This window comes from Dipteris shenzhenensis, chromosome 11 (assembly GCF_047967505.1).
Source record: "Dipteris shenzhenensis isolate YYH24624 ecotype China chromosome 11, Dip_SZ_1.0, whole genome shotgun sequence".
Classification (NCBI taxonomy): domain Eukaryota; kingdom Viridiplantae; phylum Streptophyta; class Polypodiopsida; order Gleicheniales; family Dipteridaceae; genus Dipteris; species Dipteris shenzhenensis.
This window is the reverse complement of record NC_141606.1, coordinates 50,446,290-50,469,516: the sequence shown is the minus strand read 5'-3', so window position 1 is coordinate 50,469,516 and position 23,227 is coordinate 50,446,290. Positions and strand designations below refer to the sequence as shown.

General features: G+C 42.9%; 2 protein-coding genes across 7 annotated transcripts in view; both read right to left on the bottom strand.

Annotated features, from left to right (window-relative positions):
* LOC147897133 (PH, RCC1 and FYVE domains-containing protein 1-like) overlaps positions 1 to 1,143 on the bottom strand; it is a 107,814-nt gene extending 106,671 nt beyond the window's left edge. For 3 of the 6 annotated variants that reach the window (XM_087381277.1, XM_087381281.1, XM_087381282.1), the window contains exons 1-2: positions 743 to 1,143; positions 133 to 470 (exon numbers count right to left, since the gene is read on the bottom strand). The gene's annotated coding sequence lies outside the window, so the exon portion shown is untranslated. The remainder of the gene's footprint in view (positions 1 to 132; positions 471 to 742) is intronic. The other 3 variants (XM_087381280.1, XM_087381278.1, XM_087381279.1) reach the window with 3 other exon arrangements.
* A 14,721-nt stretch (positions 1,144 to 15,864) lies between these two features.
* Positions 15,865 to 18,379, bottom strand: LOC147897132 (pentatricopeptide repeat-containing protein At3g16610-like). The gene has a single exon (XM_087382070.1). The coding sequence runs from the start codon at positions 18,355 to 18,357 to the stop codon at positions 16,015 to 16,017; it is 2,343 nt and encodes a 780-aa protein (XP_087238196.1). The 5' UTR covers positions 18,358 to 18,379; the 3' UTR covers positions 15,865 to 16,014.
* Positions 18,380 to 23,227: the final 4,848 nt, after the last annotated feature.

Here is a 23,227-nt window from a genome sequence, read left to right as displayed (position 1 = left end):
TGTAGTACAAACAATAGCCCCCCGCTGGTAAGGATCCTGACATCAGCCTTATTCGGTCTCTTGTTTGCAAACATTTTTTCATGCAAACGATTTTAGAAATGTGAATGTGGGAGACAGGCTACTCTACGAGACCTTAAATCTGGTTCAAAGAGCTCGTTACATTTTAAAGCCTCAGTATCCCAGCGGCGGGCCCATCTGAAGGCCCACATTGTAAGGGCAATTCGATCATGAACAGAAAGCTCAGAGTTTTCAACCTTCGCATTAAATGTCCGATGACATCCTCATACGCTATCCGCATTGTCCATTCATAGTTGACAGATGTTCAGTGCTCACTCTGAGCACAATTGCGGAGGGGATACCACTAAAAAATCCCAAACCTTGTCTTACTCAAAAACAGAGAGGCATGGAAGGGCTGGAGCCGCACAGGATAGCATCAAGGAAACGTGCACGCACATCTGGAAATAAACGCTCTGCTTCAAAAAAAAAAAAGACCGTTGTATTATCAGGAAAAGGGAGAAACAAGCTCTGCCAGGGCAACTCTACGTAGCAGTAAAAAATTTCCCTACACAAAAGCGACCATTGGTACGGCATATTTCAGCTAAGAACAAATTCGATCACCAACAGCACGCCAACAGACGCAAGGACGCGAGAAACTGTTTCATTGGCGGTACACATTGAGGCAGCGATGCGCCCATAGAAGCAATTACAGGGAGGAACAAAAGCTGAGGGTCCGAGAAGTAACTTGCTCCAAGCGCTTCGAAAAGGGTACAAGCATGTGCCTCCTGGCCGAATTACACTCCACTGCTTGTCCACAAACGTGTGCGCGTGAGCTGCAGTGTCTGCATTCAATTCCCCCAAAGTGGGTGCTGCATGATTGGAGGCAGCTGCAATTGGAAGCAAGGGCATTTGGGGAAAGCAGGGGGGAAATTGAGCGGCATGTGGGGAAACGAGGGGGGAAATTGAGCGAGGATGGGGAGGGAGGAATGGAGATATGGCGAGGAGAGCAGAGATGGAGAGGAATGGAGAAGGGAGAGATCTGGAAATGGAGAGAAGGACGAAGGAAACCCTAAAGAGGGAGGAGAAAATGGCAACAGCAGCAGAAGAAGAAGAAACAGAAGAAGAAGAAGAAGAAACAGAAGATGAGGAAGAGAAGAACAGCAGGACGAGTTAGACGAAGATGATTATTAACAAGTCCATATATTGCATCTTTTTGTCCCCTTTTAAATTTCCTCATAAAATCCGTTGTCCCATCTTTCTTTTTTTCTTTTTTTTTACAAAATCCGTTGTCCCAAACATTTTTCCCCTTGTTGGAAGCCTTTCACTCCCGACAAACCAACACACTCCCACTCCCTCACATCCTCCTCTCATTTGCCCAGCCCTCCCTCCGCCGAGGCAACTAGTTGGGCAGCTGCTCGCCCACCCGCTCTCGCTGCCCACATTTGATTCCCTTAGCAAGCACAGACCGTGCACGGATGTGCCCCTCGTAAATGGCCTTCTATGTGTGAGTGGGTATGTGAGTGCGGGTGCGGGGCAAACCTCCTCTCGTTTCCTTCGATTTTGTAAACAAACTCTCGCCCTTCCACATTAGATCATTGTAATCCCTACAATGTCGGCTCATATTCCTTTATGAGAATTAATAACTAGGACAGGAGCTGCCTCGAGAACCAAACTTTTGTTAAACTTAAACTAGTTGCAATAGCAACCAGATGTGAGTATGCAACTCATATTCCTTTAGGAGAGTCGACAACTATGACAGGAGTTGCCTCAAGAAGCAAACTTTAGTTAGACTTAAGCTAGCTACAACAACCAAGTGTCAATATGCAACTCAAGCATAGAATTCATGAGTAATTCCGATCATATTGTCTAGATTTATAACAAATTGCTACGGTCAATCATGAGGCTATGCCTAGGATATGGTGTAATTTATAGCTTTCGGTACTATGTGCTGGATTGTGTGAAATATTACGGATAGCACCTCCCATTAGGAAAGAGACACACAATAACACACATCTAGGATTTCTTTGCATGTCCAATCACCTACAAGCGAGCTGACCATCCTCACAGTCATCAAATTTATTGTGAAATTCAATACAAATTTGCAACTCGATTGGATGAGCTAAAAGGCTCATTGAGCACTCTTACCATTTTACTACAAATTTGTAAAGACAAGACTTGAGCAATAGAAGGATGGCTAATAACAAGGGGAGGGTGGCCTTGAAAGCCATGGATCATAATATATTGATGGTCATCATAAACTCTCACCCCATCGCACATCCCACACATGGGTACACACACTCTTATCCCCTCTTTATACATGTCCCCTAAAAGAAGAGCCTTTCAACCTTAGCTGTCAAAGTTACTTTTACACAATGGAGCACCAATGCTAGGTGTAAAGGTTCCCCAATGCCTACTATGTGGAAAGACCTTCCATGGTTTCCTTCGATATGATTTCTTTAAATTTTTAACTCCTTCTCATCATGCACCTTGTCCACTGTCACTCACTCCTTGCATTCCTCTCCTCCTAGTAACTTAAATTATGAGGTTCAACCCTTGAAAGCATAGCACGCTCTTTGAGTGGTTGAAGTCTAGCACCATTATTCATAGGTCTCTCTTTCCCTGACATGTGTAATCGCATGTCGGCTTCTACTCGGTTATTTACTTGAAAAGTGCCATTTTGGACACACTTCCTACCATATCCATTTTGTTATGTGGGCACCACAATTTCTTTATCTTCTCCCTTAATTTTTCGTGCCTTGAACAGGATTGCACCATGAATTAAATCCTCATGTCATAACTCTATCACAGCCTTCTTAAAGTTTCCACATCACAAATTTGGGATGATACTTAAAGCACATGTGTGTAGAAGGATCAAAGGTGTTTGAATGATATACTCTCAATATAGTATGAATACCGATTTCTAGTCTTGACAACTTGAGTATACTATCACCATGGTTGAACTAAGTGTCCTACTTCCCTACTAGGGCCGTCTATGTATGTGTGGTCATTTATCTGCATCATCTTTGCAATTTGCATAGGTCTTCACATAAAGTAAAATTATTGGAAGGATTAGTCTAGTACTTCAAAGACCACACTATAAAAGAATATAAGTTTATTGTATTTTCTAGTTAGAGAATATTAATATCTTCCATTTTGTGCATTTTAGAAGTATAATATTATTGTTGACACCATTGCATGTCTCTCTTATGCACAATTGAATGCATCCCCTATGCATGAGCGGTCTTAATTGATACTTGTAATGCAACTTGATGGTTCTTATGTCCAAATCAACTTGAAAGTATATCATTTTCAAAGTAGCCTATGTCAGTATTATCATGAAAGTATGTCGCTTTCAAAGTAGCATGTGTTCATATTATCATGAAAGTATGTCACTTTCAAAGTAGCATTTGTTATAACTTTTGCTCTTTGTTTACATCATTGAGCAAGAACTCAGCAAGGACATTTGAAATGTATGTTTCTCACTTTCCAAGTAGCATTTGTTATAAGGTTTGTTCTTTGTCGTCGATCAAGAACTTAGTAGGGACCCTTGAAATGTATGTTTCTCACTTAAAAGCTACATTTGCATGAAAAAGCTTGCTCCCATGCACGTGGATTTGTGGGATCACTCATGGATGATGCTAATATGCATGTTTCGAATCTCACTTGTCATGTTTGGTTTTACTTTTTGTGGAGTAAAGCGAGATGGCGTCTTTTACTTAAGAAATGGGACCATTAAATTAAGAGGTGCCAAATGAAATCAGGTGACATTACCTTATTGTATATTCGCTTCTAAAGAATTTGGTCACATCATGAATTATTTGCTAAATATGAACTTTTATAGAAATCGTGAACAAGGTCTACCACCTTGTATGCCCAAACATTGCTCTTATGTAAAATCACTAAAGTTGAAAGACAAAAGCTTTATAACCTACTAGTAACGATTTATGCGATCATTTATGTCACCCTAACTAGCATTGTTCTCTTCATGCCACATTACATGGGTTTTAAGATTCAATAGTCATCGCCTTTTGCATGCAAACATAAACATCATCAGCATCAAAGCCAAGCTTAACAAATCTTCATCTTGTCTGTAAAGATAATTGTTAATTTCACCTTATTGATATATTTTGCCATGTAAGGGATAGTTTGCCTTCTTTTGCATAATAGGCACACCATCTTTATGGGCCTGTCTACACTCCCCCAATTGCCAAACCTTAATAGGCATAACATAAAAAATGAAGATTACGGACCAAAGGCCACGTAAGTATATGATTTGTTAAGATCAAACTAGTACAGTAAAATACTTACACCAATTTCACAACACCAAGGGGAGGTTATACATCATCTAGCATTCTTATGAAAAAAATAATGCATGCCATCAATCATATATTTGATTTACAATCTCTCACAAATAAATAAGCTGAAATCGCCATGTTTTCATCCTAAGTATCACTATTTGGATCTATTAGAGAGGTTGTGCACATCTAATTATGTATATTCTAATTAACTCTTAGATCAGAGATCCTCTTGCCCTTATTGGTGGTTGTATTGTCTTGGATGGTGGAAAGCAAACTATTGCATCTAACTTGAATATGATGTGCACGTTGCCCTCATAGATTGCCTTGTCAAAATTAAAAAAAAAAGGTTAAAAGCAAGACTATAAAAACAATTCAATCTCATCATAGCTTCATGTGGTGTGACAAGCTCTTAATAAGTCAGCTCATTTCTTGCAAGAAATACCATAAGATGCTCAAGGTTAAATACTATCACTCCAAGGTCATGATAGTACTTCTTGCTCATTTTGAACATCTAGTGTCCAATGTCACATGGAGGGAGGGAGTGAGAGAGGAAAGGGGGGGGGAGGTGTGGGGTGTTTATATGGGTTTGATTTGATCGAGGGAGAGGGTGAGGGGGGTAAGTGGATAGCAGAAGAGGAATAGCCTCCATTCACGAGGGGGTGGTTGGGGGGCACTCCCCTCTTATTTCTATTAATCTTTAAGGTGAAGTTTTGAGGCTATCCCTTTGGGTGATTGCATTCCTCAAAAATTTCCTCAAACAAAGATAAATGCCTCTCTCCATAAGATAAATGAGGGGAATGGAATAGTTTAGTGAAACTAAAGGCCTTGAAAAGATATAAATGTAGAGTGTAAGTGAGCAAATTTATGGTGGAACTAGTTGAGATTCATTGGAGCCTCTTGAAAATACTTTATCATGCATTGAAGTTATTTCACCACTTTTTTTATCAATATTATATTAAGTCTGAGCCTATTTGCAAATTATTTTGAGTGAGCACACTATGATAGAAACACCCAAAATATTATCAAGGGTATTTGTGAGTTGGCATTTCATTTCATGAGATGTAGTTGATATATTTTGTTACATGTCTAGATTTAAAGCACTAGCTTATGATTGAGAATTTGTAAATATGCTTTCAAGGTAAAGTTTTGAAGCTATCCCTTTGGGTCTTGCATGCCTCAAAACCTTAATTTTCTTGAATTAATCCACTTATTTCAGCCAAGTAATTCATTGAATTCCTCAAACAAACAAAAAAAGCCCCTCTCCATAAGAGAAATGAGGGAAATGGAATAGTTTGGTCAGACTAATGGCCTTTGAAATAAATAAATATAGAGTGTAAGTGAGCAAATCAATTAGTCACGGTCATTGCCAGCCACATAAAATATTTTGTCATGAATGAATTAAAGTTATCTCACTATTTTTTTTAAAGATTGCATTCCACAATACATTTACAAGAATTGAGATACTAGGATCTAGTCCTGGTGAGCCTATTTGCAAGTCACTTTTGAGTGAGAACTCTATAACAAAAACATCCAAAAGATTTTCAAGTTATTTGTGAGTCTCCATTTCATTTTGGGAGATGTAGTTGATATATTCTATTACATTTTAGACTTTTAGCATCAGCTTGTGATTGAGGAATTTGTAGGTTAATTTGGATAATACACTCATTTGCAAGGATCTGTGGGCATTTGGCTTCCCAAATAATGTGGCAATCTTGACTTTCCACGCGATTTATCATTGCACCTCTCAGTGTAAGCCAAATGCTTGCAACATTGCAGATTGTGTTTCTATTGAATTCTTATAAGCACTACATCAACCATCCAATCTCTAGGCTTAAACTACATTGGCTTAACTTGAGGGCACTACTAGATCAATCACATCTTATTCTAAATCTATGACATAGTGGACACACAAGACAAGCATTAAACCACCTATTCAATTCGCCTTTAAGACACTCCATTGCCACATTATTTCCCAAAGTGGTACTTTGATTTAAGTAGGAAGTAGCCCCTTCCATATGGCTTAAAGTATTTCCTTCCACCCTTCCTCCCTAGCCTCGCACCTTCAATATCTATTAAGCCTATGGACAAGCAAGTCATCTTGTAAAGTCATAGTGTAGAACCTTTACTTTTCTTGAAAAGGCTGATCTCCAACACCTTTGCCACCATGAATAAATTGAAAGTTGTGTTGGTAGGCCAAAAGCTAGAAATTCCCTCCATCATTTGTTGAGCATAAAATCTCCACAGCTTGTTCTTGGCATCTTCCTAGCTCATCAAATTCTTGGTAGTAGGCTTCCCACACATCCTTCCTCTCATAGAGCTTGATACTTCTAAATGCATTGAAACCCTCCAAACCTTGGACCACCAAACTAGCCCCAAGTTGCCTTATCAAAAAGATGAATATCCACATTTTACCGAATCGTCCACTCTACGTGAATGAGGACATCTTTCAAGTAAGAATCTGCCATACTAACCAGATTATAATATTTTATGATTGTTGGTTTAAAATACAATAGCTTGTCACATCGTGAAGTTGCTCTAGCAAAGAATCCCTTAACTACATTAACCCATAGTTGCATCATGGGGGCTTATAGATGGGGAGGTGACCTTTACAAGAGGCCTCGTGTAGTTTTTTCTTTTGGGATTACTTTTCAGCAATGAAGGGGAGGTTGCAGGCAGCACACACCATGTCCACATTGAGGTCCGGGGTGCTGGTTGCATTGCTCGTGGAGGATGTCGATTTGGTGTTTGAGTTGTAGGCCTGGAGGAATTTCCCGAGCAGCTTCATGTCGAGGTGACAAGGAAGGCGGTCCACAATGGGTCCAAGGTCTGGCAGAGCCAGGGAGGCTTGTACCTCTCGCTCCTTGAGGGATTGGTATGCGGCCACGTTGTGGTAGTGGAGGGTATAGTCATGCCCCTCATAGGCATATCTGGAGTGGATTGCGCAACCGTTGAATTGTTGCACCCAGGCTTCTCCGAGCGATGAGTGCATCTAGGACCTCACAATCTTGTACTCCTCCTACATTGGAGCTGGGATATGCTTCCTGGATGTCTTTGAGGGGGTGGTCAAAGCCATTGCTGATGCTTCTTGAGAGGCCTATTGCGTCGAGATTTCCTCCTCTGTTTGCAGTTCCTCAGCTGGAACACACGGAGGGCATCCAGATTTGTCCTTGAGGATGTACTCTAAAATTCAAAGGGGTCAGTAGGTTGTGGATTTGGGGGTGGAGGCCGAGTTCTGTCTCAAATTCAAAGAATTTGTTGTTAGGGTCCATGGGGAAAAAGGAGGGCAATTGCATGAGAAGAGAGTCGGTGGAGGAGGATGAGGCTATGGACATTCAATGGGGGTTGGAATGCAGGCTGGAAGGGGCAAAGAGATGAGGAGGGTCGGCAAAATTTTGATAGAGTTTTGCTCTTTTTGCTAAGGTGACAACTCAGGGGGATAGGGTGGCCTTTTATAGATTTTGGTATGCCTATGACTAGGGGATAGCGTAAGGCGACGGGTCATTGGGATAGGATCTATGGCCGTGGGTCAGTGGGATGGGAGCTATGGCAATGGGTTGGTGGGATAGCAGAAAGGTGATGGCCGTGGGGTAGCAGAAGGGTGACGACCGTGGGGATAGCTGAAAGACGATGGCTGTGGGGATAGCAGAAGGGCGATGGCTGTGGGGATAGCAGTTGTCAGAATTTGTGAGAGAGAGAGAGAGGGGGGGGAGGGGAAAAAAGATAAAGAGGGAAAGAAGGGAAAAGGAAAAAAGAAAAAAAAGGAAAAATAGGTGGCTATTGATGTTAAGGGTGTCGTGCAAAGGGAAAAATGGGGTGAATGGACTAGGTGATGCATAGATTCCTGGGGTCAACATGCAAGGATCTGAAACATGAAGAAAATGCACAAGAAATGTACTGGCCAAGAAGCCTCCCCGTGCTTCGATCCTCTAAGGCCGTTGACGTCTGTCAAAGTGGCGTCGTGCACAGAGAATGGCTTCTTATACCTGTTGTTCACGACATTTCTGGGTGGGGCACCTGGCGTTGGGTGTAGGAGGTAGGGGTGGAAGAGTAGCTTGCACCATGGCCTTGCTGTTACTGAGATTGGAACTTTGTGCTATCTTTGCCTGGACTTCCTTTTGAGGGTCGGAGCCAAAAGCGCTGGGGGTTGCTCGGGCATTGGAATTGCCTTCGTTTAAATTTTATTTTTCTTTTGCAACAAGTGGTGGTACTATGGGGGCGGTGGGATGAACTCCACAAAGCATAATTACTGTAGTTCTGACCCTGTTCCATGAGAGTTGTTGTTCTGGCCCTCCAATCAATTTGGCAGTTCACGGCATAGCACCAGGTCCTTCCCAATATCATCTGCTCATCTATCGCCTTTGTGGGGAGAACATAAAAATGAATCTCTACTTTTTGATGAACAACCATTAGTTTCAAGTCCATATACCCCAATGTGCTTAAGAGTTGACTATTGATTGCACAAACTGAGGCCAGAGTAAGGTTTAGGGATACCTATAGTACTTTGCATACTTCAAGGGAGATGAAGTTATCGCTTGCTCTCGGATTCACGAGCAGCCTTGCGGAGTAATCTCCACTACACGGTAGGGTCCCATGCCCCTATATTTAAGTTTATGTTTGGTGTTGCGGATGCTATAGAGGAGTGTGAGATCTCCTTCTTCAAGGTCCTTGTTTTTGAGGTTGTGGTCGAACCATTTTTTCTGCCATACCTTCTCCATTCAGAGGTAATAGGCTGCATGAAATCTTGTTTCATCTAGCCGTTTGAGATCGATTAAGCACTATGCCAAAGCATTTTCGGTGAGCCTTTCCTTGACCATGATGCGAAGGCTGGGCACTACATATTCCATTGGCATAACTGCTTCCACCCCAAAGGCTAGGCTGAAGGGGGTGCAGCTCGTGACCACTTTGTAAGATGTTCGGTAGGCCCACAATGCAACAATGAGCTTGTGCTCCCAATCAGTACGACTGGCTTTAACAGTGCAAGTTATAATCTTGTAGCATGTCTTGTTCGAGCTCTCAGCTAGGCCATTTGTTCTGGGGTAGTATGAAATTGCCTTCCTATGTATGCTCATGAATTCACTGATTAGGATGTTGCATCTCCAAAGAGAGTTGGCCACCAGAGGCCTGCCTACAACACTTTGCATGCTGTAATGTCAGCAACAAAGTGACTGCCTGCTATCCCCAAATGGGCTTCTTCGAGCACGTCGATATATTCACGTTTGCACATGCTCCTGTGCATGATGCCATCCTTGCCCATGTGGTATAGTTGGCCTGCAATTAGCTGATATGGTGCTACATCCTTGATGAGTTTGCAGGCTCTGTCCCACTTGAGGGCCTTGTCCAGAGGCAACCCGTTTGGTGGTTAGCACATCTATACACTGACACTATTGTTTCTAAATTATTGCAGGTGATGGGAGTGCTGTCACTGAGTAATGCGGGATAGTGCTTTCTAGTGCTGCATGGGGTCATCATTCCCCAATCATAAATGCCCAGATACACCTCCTCGGATGACTCCGAGAAGTGTAGCATAATGTTTTGCACATGCAAATCATTATGCAGGACATTGTGTTGGTGCATGTAATGAATAGTGCAAACTAGTGCACTTAAAATATCAAATACATGCTGACGACGGACCCGTGGAGCTCTAGCAGGCATTTTCGCATCATCTCTGTGAAACATCGGCGATGGTCCCTTTCCGTCATGTCCGAGGTAGGTTAGCCATCTTTCCAAATGATTTCCATTTCAGAACGGAAATAGTATCATTGGGTAGGTTAGCCATCTTTCCAAATGATTTCCATTCCAGAACGGAAATAGTATCATTGGGTTATCATCATGGACTAGACCTATTTCTCGAATGATGCTTGGATGTATGACATCGCCCAAGCATGTGGCTTCTTCCAATGCTCTGGCCTTCAATGCATCAATGAGCATAGAAACCCTCAGCACCTTACATGCATAAGTCTTATCCCTTTCAAAGCGAGTGACAAGAATATTACACATGTTGACTGTTCCTTTCGTGCCTATGCCCACAGCTGCACTAGGCGTGAATCGGATGTCTCATCACTGAAGCAGTATGGGCCGCATGGGTGTTGGCACTGCTACATGATCATGCATGCCATGTGATGTGCATGGTGCTTGTGCACGCGAGAATGAAGGAGATGGGAATGTATCTACTTGTGCAGATAGATTGTGCATTTGTGGTGTAGGCGAAAATGTAGGAGATGGAAACTGGTCTACGCGTGTGGTATGAGGCACAAATGGAGGCACAAAAGATGTGGTGAAATGTGATCGTGCATGTGGTGAGAGAGGTGAAAAAGGAGGAGGAACTTCTGGGTATGAAAGATCTTGGAAAAAAGGGATACGAGGAAAGACATGTTGTGGTTAATGCACTGGTGCATACACGTGGCGTGGCTGCAGTGGTGCTTGCAGCTACGTTGGGTGCAATGAGACATATGACTAGGGGCGTGGGTGCATTGGTGCTTGTGGTGGATGTAATGCAGCATCTGACTGGGGGCGTGGAGGTTCCTTGAATTGGAGGGTAAGGTGGAGCTTGCGGGACCACGTAGCTGGCAAATGTCGGGGGCACTTGAAAGGTCAGAAGTTCATAAGAGTTTCCCCCTTGGAAATCGCGTGCGTTTCCTCGGCTAGGGTTTTGCCGCCCTGCGAAAGTCCCTCATCCCATGGGTCTTCGTCATCCATGTATTCCAAGTTAGGGTGCCCTATGAAGACTGTGGTTCCTGAGTCCACAAAGGCATCCTCAATCCCTACCTGTGGCTTAGGGGCTGGTTGTTTGCTGGCCTCCCCTTTCTGTGGACATATTGGCAAAAGGGTACTCCATATCTGTTGAATTCGTTCGGCCCAACCGTCCAAACATGTTGGATATCGTACCTCTTAACCTAGAGGCCTAGGAAGGAATAGGAGAATTAGGTGGAGCTAAGTTGGTGTAGGGGGCTTTGGAAGCCCTCGGGACTGCGGGGTCTTGCATCTCCTCGTTCAAGCTCTTTGTCTTGTCGGAACTAGAGGGGTCCTCATGTCGAGGCCCTAACACTGAGTGAGAGCTAGGAATGGAATGGAGCCGATCCCAAACTAGGGCAAAAAGTGAGTTGAGTGTAGTTCAAAACACTGTCCTTGCGCTTGAGTTCCTTGAACAAAATTCTTTCAGACCTCAAGTACATGTATAAGATCTTCGCGGAGTACGTTCTGCCTCAAATCTAATTTTGCAATTTTTTTTGACAGCGGGTCTATTCCTAGAGCTATCCCCACAATCGTAGGGTTAGATGTAAGGCGACGGCTATGGGGTAGAAGCATGGCATGATGGGCATAGGGATAGACTATTGACATGTGTTAATGGGTTGGGGTGAGGATGGTATGCCCACAGTCATGGGGTGAGCACTAAAGCGATGGGCGGCGGGATGATCAGGTCATCGGGATGTCAATATGGCGACGGTTGAAGGGTTAGCTACTATAAGGCTAAGGGTGCAGGGATAGATGTAAACTGACGGTCGGTGGGTTAGGTGCCTCGGAGGGATGCAAGTATGGCAACAGTCATAGGGTTGACAGTAAGCCAACAATTCATGGGCATAGGCTCAAGGTGATGGGTCAACGCCTGTCTGACCGGTGGGATAGAAGATTCTAACACATATGAATTAAGTTGGTGGGTTAAAGAGTGAAACCTTGACAAGTTTCATTCTCTATTCATACACAAACATGCTTTAGTCAAGCATAGTCATGAAAAAACTATAGGTAGACATGGCACCATTTTAAGAGCTAAGAAAGAATGACAATTACAGAGAAAGCATAAGGTTGATCAGCCCTACCAAAGGCATATGGAGATACTAGAATTTGTGAACCTCGGTTGCCCTTTCATTTATAGAGACAGAGTACAGGGCTGCCTGTACAGCGGCATGTGAAGCATTGTGGCTTAGGTGGATCTTGGAGGACATGAATGTGGCCCAAGAAGATGCGGCTGTGGTTATGTGCGACAACCAGAGTTGCATAGCGATCACCAACAATTCTGTGTTTCACACACGGACGAAGCACATCGAGGTCCACTACCACTTTGTTTGAGAACTCATCGACAAAGAAGTCATAGAGTTGATATACTGCCCGACCAATGCAATGACATCTCAGCTGTCTCCACAAAGGCGCTTCCCAGGAAGTAGATGGAACACCTCATTCGACGCATGGGGATCGGCCCGCACTTGTGTCATTGAGAGGGGGTTTTAGAAAAGTCATTGCCCCACCTGTGAGCCCCCGTTTTCAGGGGACAAGGGGGCGGGAGACTATAGGGGACAGGGGAAGAAAAGGGCAAAGACCCACCTAGCTGGAACCAATGTAATAAGGGAGATTGGCATGGCCTTTTATGCGACTCATGGAGCAGGAAATGGCGGGGCCTACGATTTGCATCAATAGCCCATGTGCTAGGCACATGGGCCTATTTATAGGCATGGCCCAAGCCAACCAACCTGGTCGGTGGAGGTGGCCTTGAGGTCAGTACTGCAATAAGCAAGGGGCCGCCAACCCCCTGTTGGTCGGTTTTCTTCAGCCCAAGCAAAGGCCTATAAAAAGCCCCCTCCCCCCCTCATTTCTCATCACTTGCATAGATTGCATTGCACCGGCAAGCGCGCAGAGGGAGAGGAGTAGGTTCAGCATTTGATAGCTTCACTTGGCTGTTTGTACACACTCATCCTTTGAGCTTTTGTCTGCCCACGATTGTGGAAGAATATATCTGAGTTAGTTTGCTATCTCTCGTTCCATCTCTTTGAGTGTTGTATGAGCTAGATTGGGAGTGAGGTGTGAGTGATTCTATCCTCTATTTCCAACAGGGTGCATCCACACTGTCAAAGACCTTCACTTTGCCTTTCTCTCAATGGTCATCGTGGATTGTGCACTATCACACAGTGTAGGCAAAGAAATCCGTTATATCATTAGCACTGCTGGTTGAGGCAGAACAAAAACTATAGTCAGATTGTCAAAGTACGACGAAGACTCATCAATGATAACATCCCTAAATGTGATCAATTGTTGTTTGAATGGATCATAGAGTCTATATGCCTTATGGAGATGCACTTGATTGACTTGTTCATCAAGTTTATTCATATGTGCATCAGGAACATGAGCATAAGAAAGAGATCCAAACACTCTCAAGTGGTTGATAGAGGGCAGAGCGATGGGGCTTCTATTCATCAAGTACACAACAATGTCACATGCTTTGGCCTAATATTGTCTTGGAACCTTCTCATCGAGCATGCATCTAGCTAACTTTGTAATCACTCTGTCCTTGCACTCAAAGACTCCATTCTGTCATGTAGTATATCTGCATGTAACCTGGTGTTAGATTCCAAAAATGGTTGCAAAAGGCATTGAGCTCTATGCCTTGTACTATCCGTCATTGTCATAGTAGAGGACCTTAATCTCTTGTGAGAGAATGGGTCATACAGAGGGTAGAAGAAATCTTTGCAAAAAACTCGATGAGAATAGAGAACATGGGATGTGAACCTTGCCTAGGATGGTGCCCTTCCTTCTTCTTGCTCCTCTGCCTATTTGCTGATTTTTTGCTCAAGGATAGTGCCATATAACTTTTCCATTAGGCTGCTTACCAATAATTCTTTGCCATCTTGCTATCTTCCCCCATACAAATTGGTACAATCCTGCTTATCTGCCAATCGAATGTAAACCCTTCCTCTAGAGCCATATTCATAAACCTTGTATGCATTTTCTTTGTTTTTCACACCTCCCCATGTTGACATCTCTGCTACTAGCCCTTGTGTGTCTGGAGCTTTCCCATTGGCTAGTTTTTAAAGGCCGTTTTCCATGTCTTCCTTTGTTATGATTCCATTTGTTGCTTTGATAGTATAGTTGTGGTTGATCTTTTCTTCTCCATCTCTTTCAAAGAGGCTTTTGGCAAAATGTATCATGTCTTCCCATTGTGCCTGCCTTCCTTTCTTAGGGTTTGTTGCCGTGTAGTTTCTGGCAAAACTTTATGGGGTTTTGTTTCAGCTCCTCAAAGCTCTCAAGCTGCTTGCTTTTAAGATATATCCTTTTCTTGTGTCTTACTACATATCTATATGTTTGGGCTTTGTCCTCCTCCTCTATTGGATTTGCTGTTTTTCGGGCTCTATTTGCATCCTTGCAATCCTGGTCGTACCAATAATTGCATGGCATCCTCGCACTCCCTTGCTTTTAGTGAAGCATTTTTGTGATGTTGCCAACAACATATTTGTTGGTATTTTCCCTTGTGCCATTGCCACCTCTATCTCCTTTTCATAAATATGCACTCTTTTGTACTGGATTCAATATTCTATGTTTTCACAACATTGCTTGTCCCCATCATGCCTATAGACATTGCTGTATGGTCTAACGTGAGAGACGACTCCTCAATCTTGATGTAATCAATCATGTGCTTTGCATACGAGTTTGTGATCACATAATCACCTACACTTGACCCTTGGGCTGTCTTGCATGTGTACCCTCCTGCATTCGTTCTACCCTCCTGTGTTTTGAACATTCGTTGTGCCATTGCATATTTGCAACCCAAAGCATCCACACAATACGAGGAGTTGCCTTCCCATATGAGTGATTCCCCGTGCATCCTTTAATGTCCTCTTCCATCTTCTTCTTTCTTCATTATCTTCTTCCACTTTGTTCATCCATATGGGGTCTCTCCCCTCCGTTGTTGCATTTATCTTGTTCGTGCATTGAAGTCTCCTGCTAGAATAATTGTGTTATCTTTAGAGAACCTGGCTATATCCTCCCTTAAATGCATGAGAGGTCTTCTCGGGATATATTGCCGTTTTTTTTGTAGATGGGTGATTGTGGAGATGCAAAATAATATATATATGCTATTCCCCTCCTTTGCCATGATATCCAGCCACATGTATTGTTTGTGTGGGTCCTCTTTTACAACTTTTTCTGTTTTTTCGCATGTAATCCTTATGTAGCATGCTATCCCACCAAACCCTCGTCCCCCTATGTGTGTTTTGCATTCTAGATTGATGTTATTATGAATCCTTGAATTTCTGGAAATGTGTTCCCCTTACAATCCCATATCTCCAAGATTATCAGTATGTCTGTCTCAGCTATTTCCTCTTCTAGTGTGATGACTTTGTCCACGGTCCAACCTCCTAAGTTCCACAATTTGTAACTGAGAGAGAGAGAGAGAAAGAGAGAGAGAGAGAGAGAGAGAGAGAGAGAGAGAGAGTTTTTCTCAAGCACCATGACTGCTATTGAGTCTTCATAGACTAGGTAGTCAAGACAGCTTTAGGAGGAGGCCAATCATTGACATACTTCTTGTCATTGTTTTTCAAGACTTGAGTATTGCTTCAACAGACAATATAACAAATCACCAAGTGATTTCTTTCATTTCTTTCAAATATTGGAGCATATACACAATCATGTGCAATTTTGATAGAAGCTTACAAAAATGAAATGCATAAATGGACCAGGAAGTCAAGATCGCTTTAGGAGGTGGCTAACCATTGATACCTTTTTTGTCATTGTTTTTCAAGACTTGAGTATTGCTTCAACAGAGAGTATAACAAATCAGCAACCAATTTCTTTCGTTTCATTCAAATTGGAGCATATAAACTCATCATGTACAATTCTGATAGGTGCTTACAAAAATGAAATGGGATGTTGCATAGTGAAATTATTCAACACGACTTGTATAAGAGGTATGTTAGCTCACAAGGGGAAAGTATAGATATTTTGTGGGAACGGTCTTCTAGCTTTGCATATATATCTTTACTTTGGGAATGTCTTGTATCCCCACCTCAAACGTACGCACAATTCCATAAGCTTCAGTCCAACTCTCTTCTGGCTGCTTCCATGCATGGTCTTTTACTCTCGTAGCCTCCGCTTTTTCACCCTCCTGCATGTGAGCACCTGCATATATGTTAGACATCAGGATATAAGCTGCACTGTCCTTTTCACCCAGTCCCACTGCACGTTCAAAAGCTTGACTTCCAAGCTCCACGTTTCTCCACTTTTGACAAGCACCCAGCACAGTATGCCACACTGCAAGGTCAGGCTGGACAGGCATCTTCTCTGCCATTGAGATCGCCTTATCTATTTGGCCTGCACGGCTAAGGAGATCAACAATGCAATTGTGGTGCTCAATTGTTGGAATGATGCCGTAGTCTTTGCCCATGGCCTCAAAGTATGTCTGGCCCTTATCCACTAGACCAGTGTGACTGCATACCGTAAGAACATTAAGGAATGTAGCCCCATCTGGCTTTACCCCATCGTCTCTCATTCTCTCAAGCATATGGAAAACAATTTCACTCTCTCCTAGCTGGGCATAGCCTGCAATTAGTGCAGTCCACGAGACTACATTCGGGGAGACACCCTCCAGTTGCATCTGTTGGAAAGAGTTCAGCGCTTCCTCAGCAAGGCCGTGTTGGGCATACCCTGTCATTAGTGCAGTCCAGGAGACTACATCTCGGACTGGAAGCTTGTCAAACACCTCCTGTGCTTTTGTAAGACCGTCACATTTGACATACATGTCGACTAAGCTGTTCCCAACACAAGGATCTCTTTCCAACCCCTTTCTGGAAATCTCTGCATGTACATCATGGCCCTTGTCCATTGCTCCTACTCTGCCACAAGCTTTCAAGCTGCAAACAAATGTGACAGTATTTGGAGCCACACCCTCTTGTTGCATCTGCTCAAAACAGTTCAGTGCTTCCTCACCAAACCCTTGTTCGGCATATCCTGCCACTAGTGCAGTCCATGAGACTACATCCCGAATTAGAAGCTTGTCAAACACTTCCTGTGCTTTTGAAGGCGAACCACATTTGGAATACATATCAACCAAAGTGCTGCCAACAAAAGGATCGATTTCCAACCCCCGTCTGGCAATCACTGTGTGTATTTCACGGCCCTTATCTAAGGCTCCTAAGCTGCCACAAGCTTTCAAGCTGCAAGAAAACGTGACAGCATCCGGAGATACACCCTCCAGTTGCATCTTTCTGAAACAATTAAGCGCTTCCTCACCAAGGCCACGTTCAGCATATCCTGCAATTAACGCCGTCCACGAGACTACGTCTTGAACTGAAAGCTTATCAAACACTTCCTGTGCTTTTGCGGGAGAGCCACATTGGGCGTACATATCAACCAAAGTGCTGCCAACAAAAGGATCTCTTTCCAACCCCTTTCTGGCAATATCTATGTGTATTTCTTGTCCCTTGTCTATGGCTCCTAGGATTCCACATGCTTTTAAGCTGGAAACAAACGTAACAGCATTTGGAGACACTCCCTCCAGTTGCATCTGTTCAAAACAATTTAGAGCTTCCTCTCCAAGGCCATGTTGGGCATACCCTGTAATTAGTGCAGTCCATGAGACTACTTCTCGAACTGGAAGCTTGTCAAACACTTTCCGTGCTTTTGCAAGAACCCCGCACTTGGCATACATATCTACTAAGCTGCTGCCAACAAAAGGGTCTGTTTCAAAACCCTTTCTGGCGACCTCAGCATGTATTTCCCAGCCTCTTTTAATATCTTTCAGCTTAGCACAAGCTTTCACTAGGGCAACAAACGTATGCTTGCTAGGATGTACACAACCCTGTTGCATTTTCTGGTACAGATCGAGGGCGTGCTGTGATTCCCCACGTACAATATAACCCATAATCAGAGAAGTCCATGAGTACTCGTTGGGATAAACCAACCTGTTAAAAACATGCAAACCATCGCCGATGCTTCCACATTCCACCAACACGGGGACAAGGTAGTTCCCGAGAGATCTATGAGCTTCCAGCCCTCTTTTGCACATGTAGGCATGCAAGCGCTTAGCAGCCCAAAGGTTTTTCTCCTTTCTGCACTTCTGCAAGGCGCATTTAAAGTTATCAACAGAAGGCAGCTGGGGCATCCGCTCCACACAAGTGAGTGCCTCCTCTAAGCTCAGCATCTCCCAGTCAATGTTCTCATGCAGTTCTTTTGCTTTACACGAGTTCACCTGTACTTTGGCCTTGCAATTGCTGATACCCTCCACCAAGCCACGGTCTTCAAAATCCCACCGAGCCCTACCAGTGGATTCTTTAGCGCCGAGGGACTCCTTTTTCTCAAGCATGTCTTTGATAGAACCTGGTTTGTCCCACGACAAGGAAGGACCCTTGAAGTGGTCTTGGCATAAGCGCTCTGTCATTAACCTACCTGGGCAGCATGATCACAATGAAAACCAGTTGCCAAAGCTTGTAGGTGGTTGAAACTCAAACCTGAGGTCGGTCCAGCAGTACCTGCACTCGCATGTTCAACCGAGCCCTCCTCCAGTGGTTTGAGCATGGGGAACCGTGCGTCCTGACGGACTGTCTCTCCACTCCCTGCTTGGCTGCGCACCCTGATGGGCCTCCTCTGTGGTGTCTTTAGTTTGATATCTCCCAGATCAATACCACTAGCAAGATTTCCTTCGCAAATTTCACATGCATGAAATCTTCTTCCAAACTATCGGCCTATGGTTGTTGGATTACAAATGCTTGAACTCTTCTTCCCCACCACCGTCCTGTTGTTGTTGTCTATGTGGTCACCATTATTGGGCTACGACCACTTTCTCCAGCACCGACGAAACCAAACATTAAATACAACTCTACATGCCATAAATCAGGAACGACACGTGGCAAATTGGCGACGTGTAATGAATGTAGCAACGTACCCAAAAAATCTCTTATCACGCATGAGTACTAAGAGGGCCTCCCCGCGTCCCAAATTCAGCAGGGGACGCTTTAGCTTTATTTGCATCCTCACAAAAGTGAAAGACTTCACTCGGTGGAGCACATTGGAGATACCTTGCTCCCCGAGCCAAAAGTGTTGCATTTCAAGCCGGTTGATCCAATCTAGCGACGATTGGAATTGATGAAATCGAGGCCGCCAGTGTAGCAATCCATTGCCACTAGAACTATATCGTTCAACATTTGCTGAGCTATAGGCTGCAAATATATTCAGCTAGTGAGGCTCCCCAGCACCACTGACTGCGGCGAGGAGGACACAATCTAGTCACATAGCTGAGAAAACATCACTTCAATCACCTTGGAAAAATATAAATATAATTATAATTAAATAAATAAAAAATATATATGTATATATCTATCGTTCAACATTTGCTGAGCTATAGGCTGCATATATATTTAGCTAGTGAGGCTCCCAGCGCTACTGACTGGCGCGGGGAGGACACAATCTAGTCATATATGTATATATGTATATATATATATATATAAAGAATTGCACTTACATTGAGAAATATGAAATAAAAAAATAAAGCAAGATACATGGACAAGTGTAAAGAATGAATTTATTGTACAATGCCAATCCTCTCTAAACAGATGGCTGGTGGAACTAGTTAGGAAGTACGTAGACAAAATTTTCACCGAATTCCCTTTCAAAAATTGAATGGGGCTTGTTTTGTAAATCCCAAATGTTAAATCCCACGAAGGGCTTTGTTTTATGTTTGCACGTACTTGGAATTGTGTCTTGATTTTTAAAGGCCTAAATGGAATACATGGACACATTTTTTGCATTCGTTTTATTAATTGTATTTATAAATGAAAACCTCTCTAAACAAAACTATATTTGCCTATGGAAGAGCAATAAGGCTTTACTTTGAGAACATCTTAGTCTTAGTTTTGTTAAGAGCTCTTTAATATAGTCAAAGATAATTTTCCATTTGCAATTTGAAACCAACATACCTACTAACATATTCCACACCATGATACCTACTTTACAAAATTATTGGAAAAAAATACACTCTTGGAAAGGCACAACACTTGTTATGAAGCTTCATAAAATTAATTTAGTAAAGCTTTAGAGGGCTCTTGGGCTTTGAGATGGGTTTGCCTTACACTCTCTTCTATAGCGTCCAACATAAAAAATTCCAAATTGTTTTCTTTGTAGCAAGTAGGGCCTCTTCCCATAAGTAAGGAGGATGTGATGAGTACGAGAACCCAGTAGGTGATCATGAAGTCAACTCCCAAGAGGATAGTGCAAGAGCTTTAGAGGACAAGGCTTCGGTTCCGAGTCAAGGAAAGTGCATAGGGGGAGGAAATAGCTTGCCCATCCTTGACATTGACCTTATGAGCGATGTGATCCCATATAGATTTCGATTTCGAGTGGAAGCTTCTAGTGAAGTATGGCACCTTCAAAGCTAAGAACGCAACATACGCAACTAGGCTTCTAGCTGACTTCATAGATAGAAACAATTGCCAAACCATCACTCTAGTCCATCCACACAGCTTTGTGGACCAATACAAGGACAGCTTAGCACTTGACTTTTTCTATTGGATCGAAGGTGTCATCCCACGCAAGAGAGGGCAAGGCGAAGGAGCCTTTTGAGGGGGCTATGAGTTTCGTCTCTAAGACTTCCATATTTTTGTTTATTCCTTCGACCATAGAGATGCTTGCTTTGCGGAGGGGCACCATCTCCACTGTAGTGGGCACTATAAGCTTTGTCAGCATCATCAAGGTGGATGATCAAGGTGGATGCTGAGGGAGGATCTGATCAAATAATTATAGTAGATGGTCCATGAGACAAAGACTGCACCATTGTAAAAACTCTTCTTGCTTGATTCTCATTTCTTATTGACTGACGTTTAAAACTACCTCACATGGTCTTTGTGCAACTCTCATTTGTTAGTGAATGCAAGAATGTCCCCACATGCTTGATCCAAGAGTACAATGATGACGGTATTATTATGTACACAATGAAAAATTGCTCATACATGACATTTATGAATACCTTGGGCTTCTATGACTCTACTATTCTTGCGGAGCTGCCTGATGGAGAGCGGTGCGATGAATTGCAGGAAGCATTTGTGAGCCAAGTGTCTTAGCTTTTGGCTATGGGCAAAAGGTAATTGGCTTGATTTCTTTTATATGGGCTAGCTCCATTCTTGAACATAACACAGTCTCTTTGTTGCTTGCAGGTTTTAGGAGTCTTGCGCCTCTCACGAACTTGAATGCTCAACTTGTAGAGTACGAGTGTAGCATTTGTGGAGCAGTTCGTGTCAGCCGTGATCCATTTGGACCTTTTTGTTACACTTGCAAGGCACCTGAGTCATGCAACCATTGTGCCTCTCTTGAAAGGATGCATTTTCATGCATGATGGTTCGGATGTGGTAGGGCAGATTTGTGGCTCATAGGTTGACAAATTGTTTGGGTTCGAGTCACCTTTCTTGGACTTGTATAGCGAGGATGTGCTTCGTGTGAGGTCCTTGCTTTCAGGCATTAGACCTAGTGGTAGTTTCACAATCAATAGTTTTGGTCATCTGGTTACCTTTGAGACGAATGCATGATTGTACTTCCATTAAACACACTACTTTTATTAATGGAAGTTTGAGATTATCTTCATAGATTTGACTCAGATAAACAAGAGGTATTTAAGAGAACGCACCCCCACAACACTGATTTGTTACAATGTTTAGTTGAGTTTTTCCCTAGACTCTCACATACAAATATGGTCGAGATATCGTTTGAGTCTCTTTTCTTGGGTAGCAATGCACTTAAATCACCTTGGGTCGAGCTACTTTCACAAGCTCATACTATTTGGGTTCATGCAGCATTGGGACCAGAATCTAGCCCTTTCACTACAACATTGACCTCTAATTCCTCTAGCTCTTGCCATGGCTCCTATTCATGCTCCTATTGCTACCCCAGTCTTTGATGGGACCTTGGATGAAATTCTTGGAGAAGGTGTTGATGTGAGGCTTAGGAGCTGGTCAATTTTGGCCAAACAGGTTTTGGTTTTAGCCACCATGCATAGGCAGTTTGGGGGAACACCTTCCCAATTCCAGAACTTCTTAAAGTTAGAACACTTGGTAGGGAAGCAGGAGTATACTCAAACTTCCAAACCATATAACAGAGTATCCTCTACCAAATATTTAGCAATACCTTTAAAAGTCATTTTGCATTCTCAAAAGATTTCTTGTTGCACCGTGAGTGCCACTATTGACTAGGTCTATATGTATCCCATTCGATCTATGGACTACCAAATATTTCAAGTGCAAGAGAAGGAATTGTCAGAAGGATCAAACCCCTATTAGTCCATGGGAGATTAAATCGAATTACCATCATAGACCTACCAGAGGCCTTTAATGTAAATAACCTTTTAGGCTTTAATCTTTGTATGCCCAGTGTTTTGCTTTGAAGAATAACTGTTGGTTGAGTGAGTGAGCATATCTTTAAAAGGAGCATGTTGCTCAGTTGAAGGGTTCACTATTCATATTGTGTAAGTCTCACTTTGTTGTAGTCGATAGTCCATTGTCTCAAAGTCATATAGTATACTATTGGATTGTATCTGAAGCTGAAATAAAATGCACAGAGTAATCACTTGCACAAGCTGAGTTTGTCTGTCCTTTTTGTGAGATTCTGTGTCACAGTCCTTGGTTGCAAAATACCCTTATTTAATTTTTGAAATGATTTGATGTTCCAACAAATGTGCAACTCTGTGAGGGAAGACCGCATTAACAATGACAAGAACCTTGTCCATCACATGGAAAAGTTTGAATTGCCAACTACTTTTGGGTCAGCTATTGAATTACCAAATCCTTTTTTTGACTTTTTTTGGGATTGATTTAGGAAGCTTCCTTTCCAATCCTTTTCCTTAGGGGACAACAAGTACTTAGCGGGAATATATTGTCCTAGGATGTTCGATAATTTTGGGGGTATGTATAGTTCATTTACTCAAGAAAATCTTTTCCCAATGCATCTATACATTTGTTCAAATTGTGCAGTAGGTGATCTTTGGGATCGTCCTCATTATGCTCAACATCAACCAATGAGATTCCCTAATCTTATAACCTTGGATTTGGGAAGCTATATGGGTGTATCATGGAATTCTAGAAATATGATGGATTTGAGCATTTGAGATCGACATTGGCTCTCCAAAGTTGCCATTTATAGTGATTCCCCCTTCTCTTATTGTAGTCAAATAGGCCTTTACAATGCTAGAGGTG

Bases quoted from the DNA above. Each gene is read 5' to 3' on its own strand.
- LOC147897132 (XM_087382070.1), bottom strand. From the start codon at position 18,357: ATGCTTGAGAAAAAGGAGTCCCTCGGCGCTAAAGAATCCACTGGTAGG.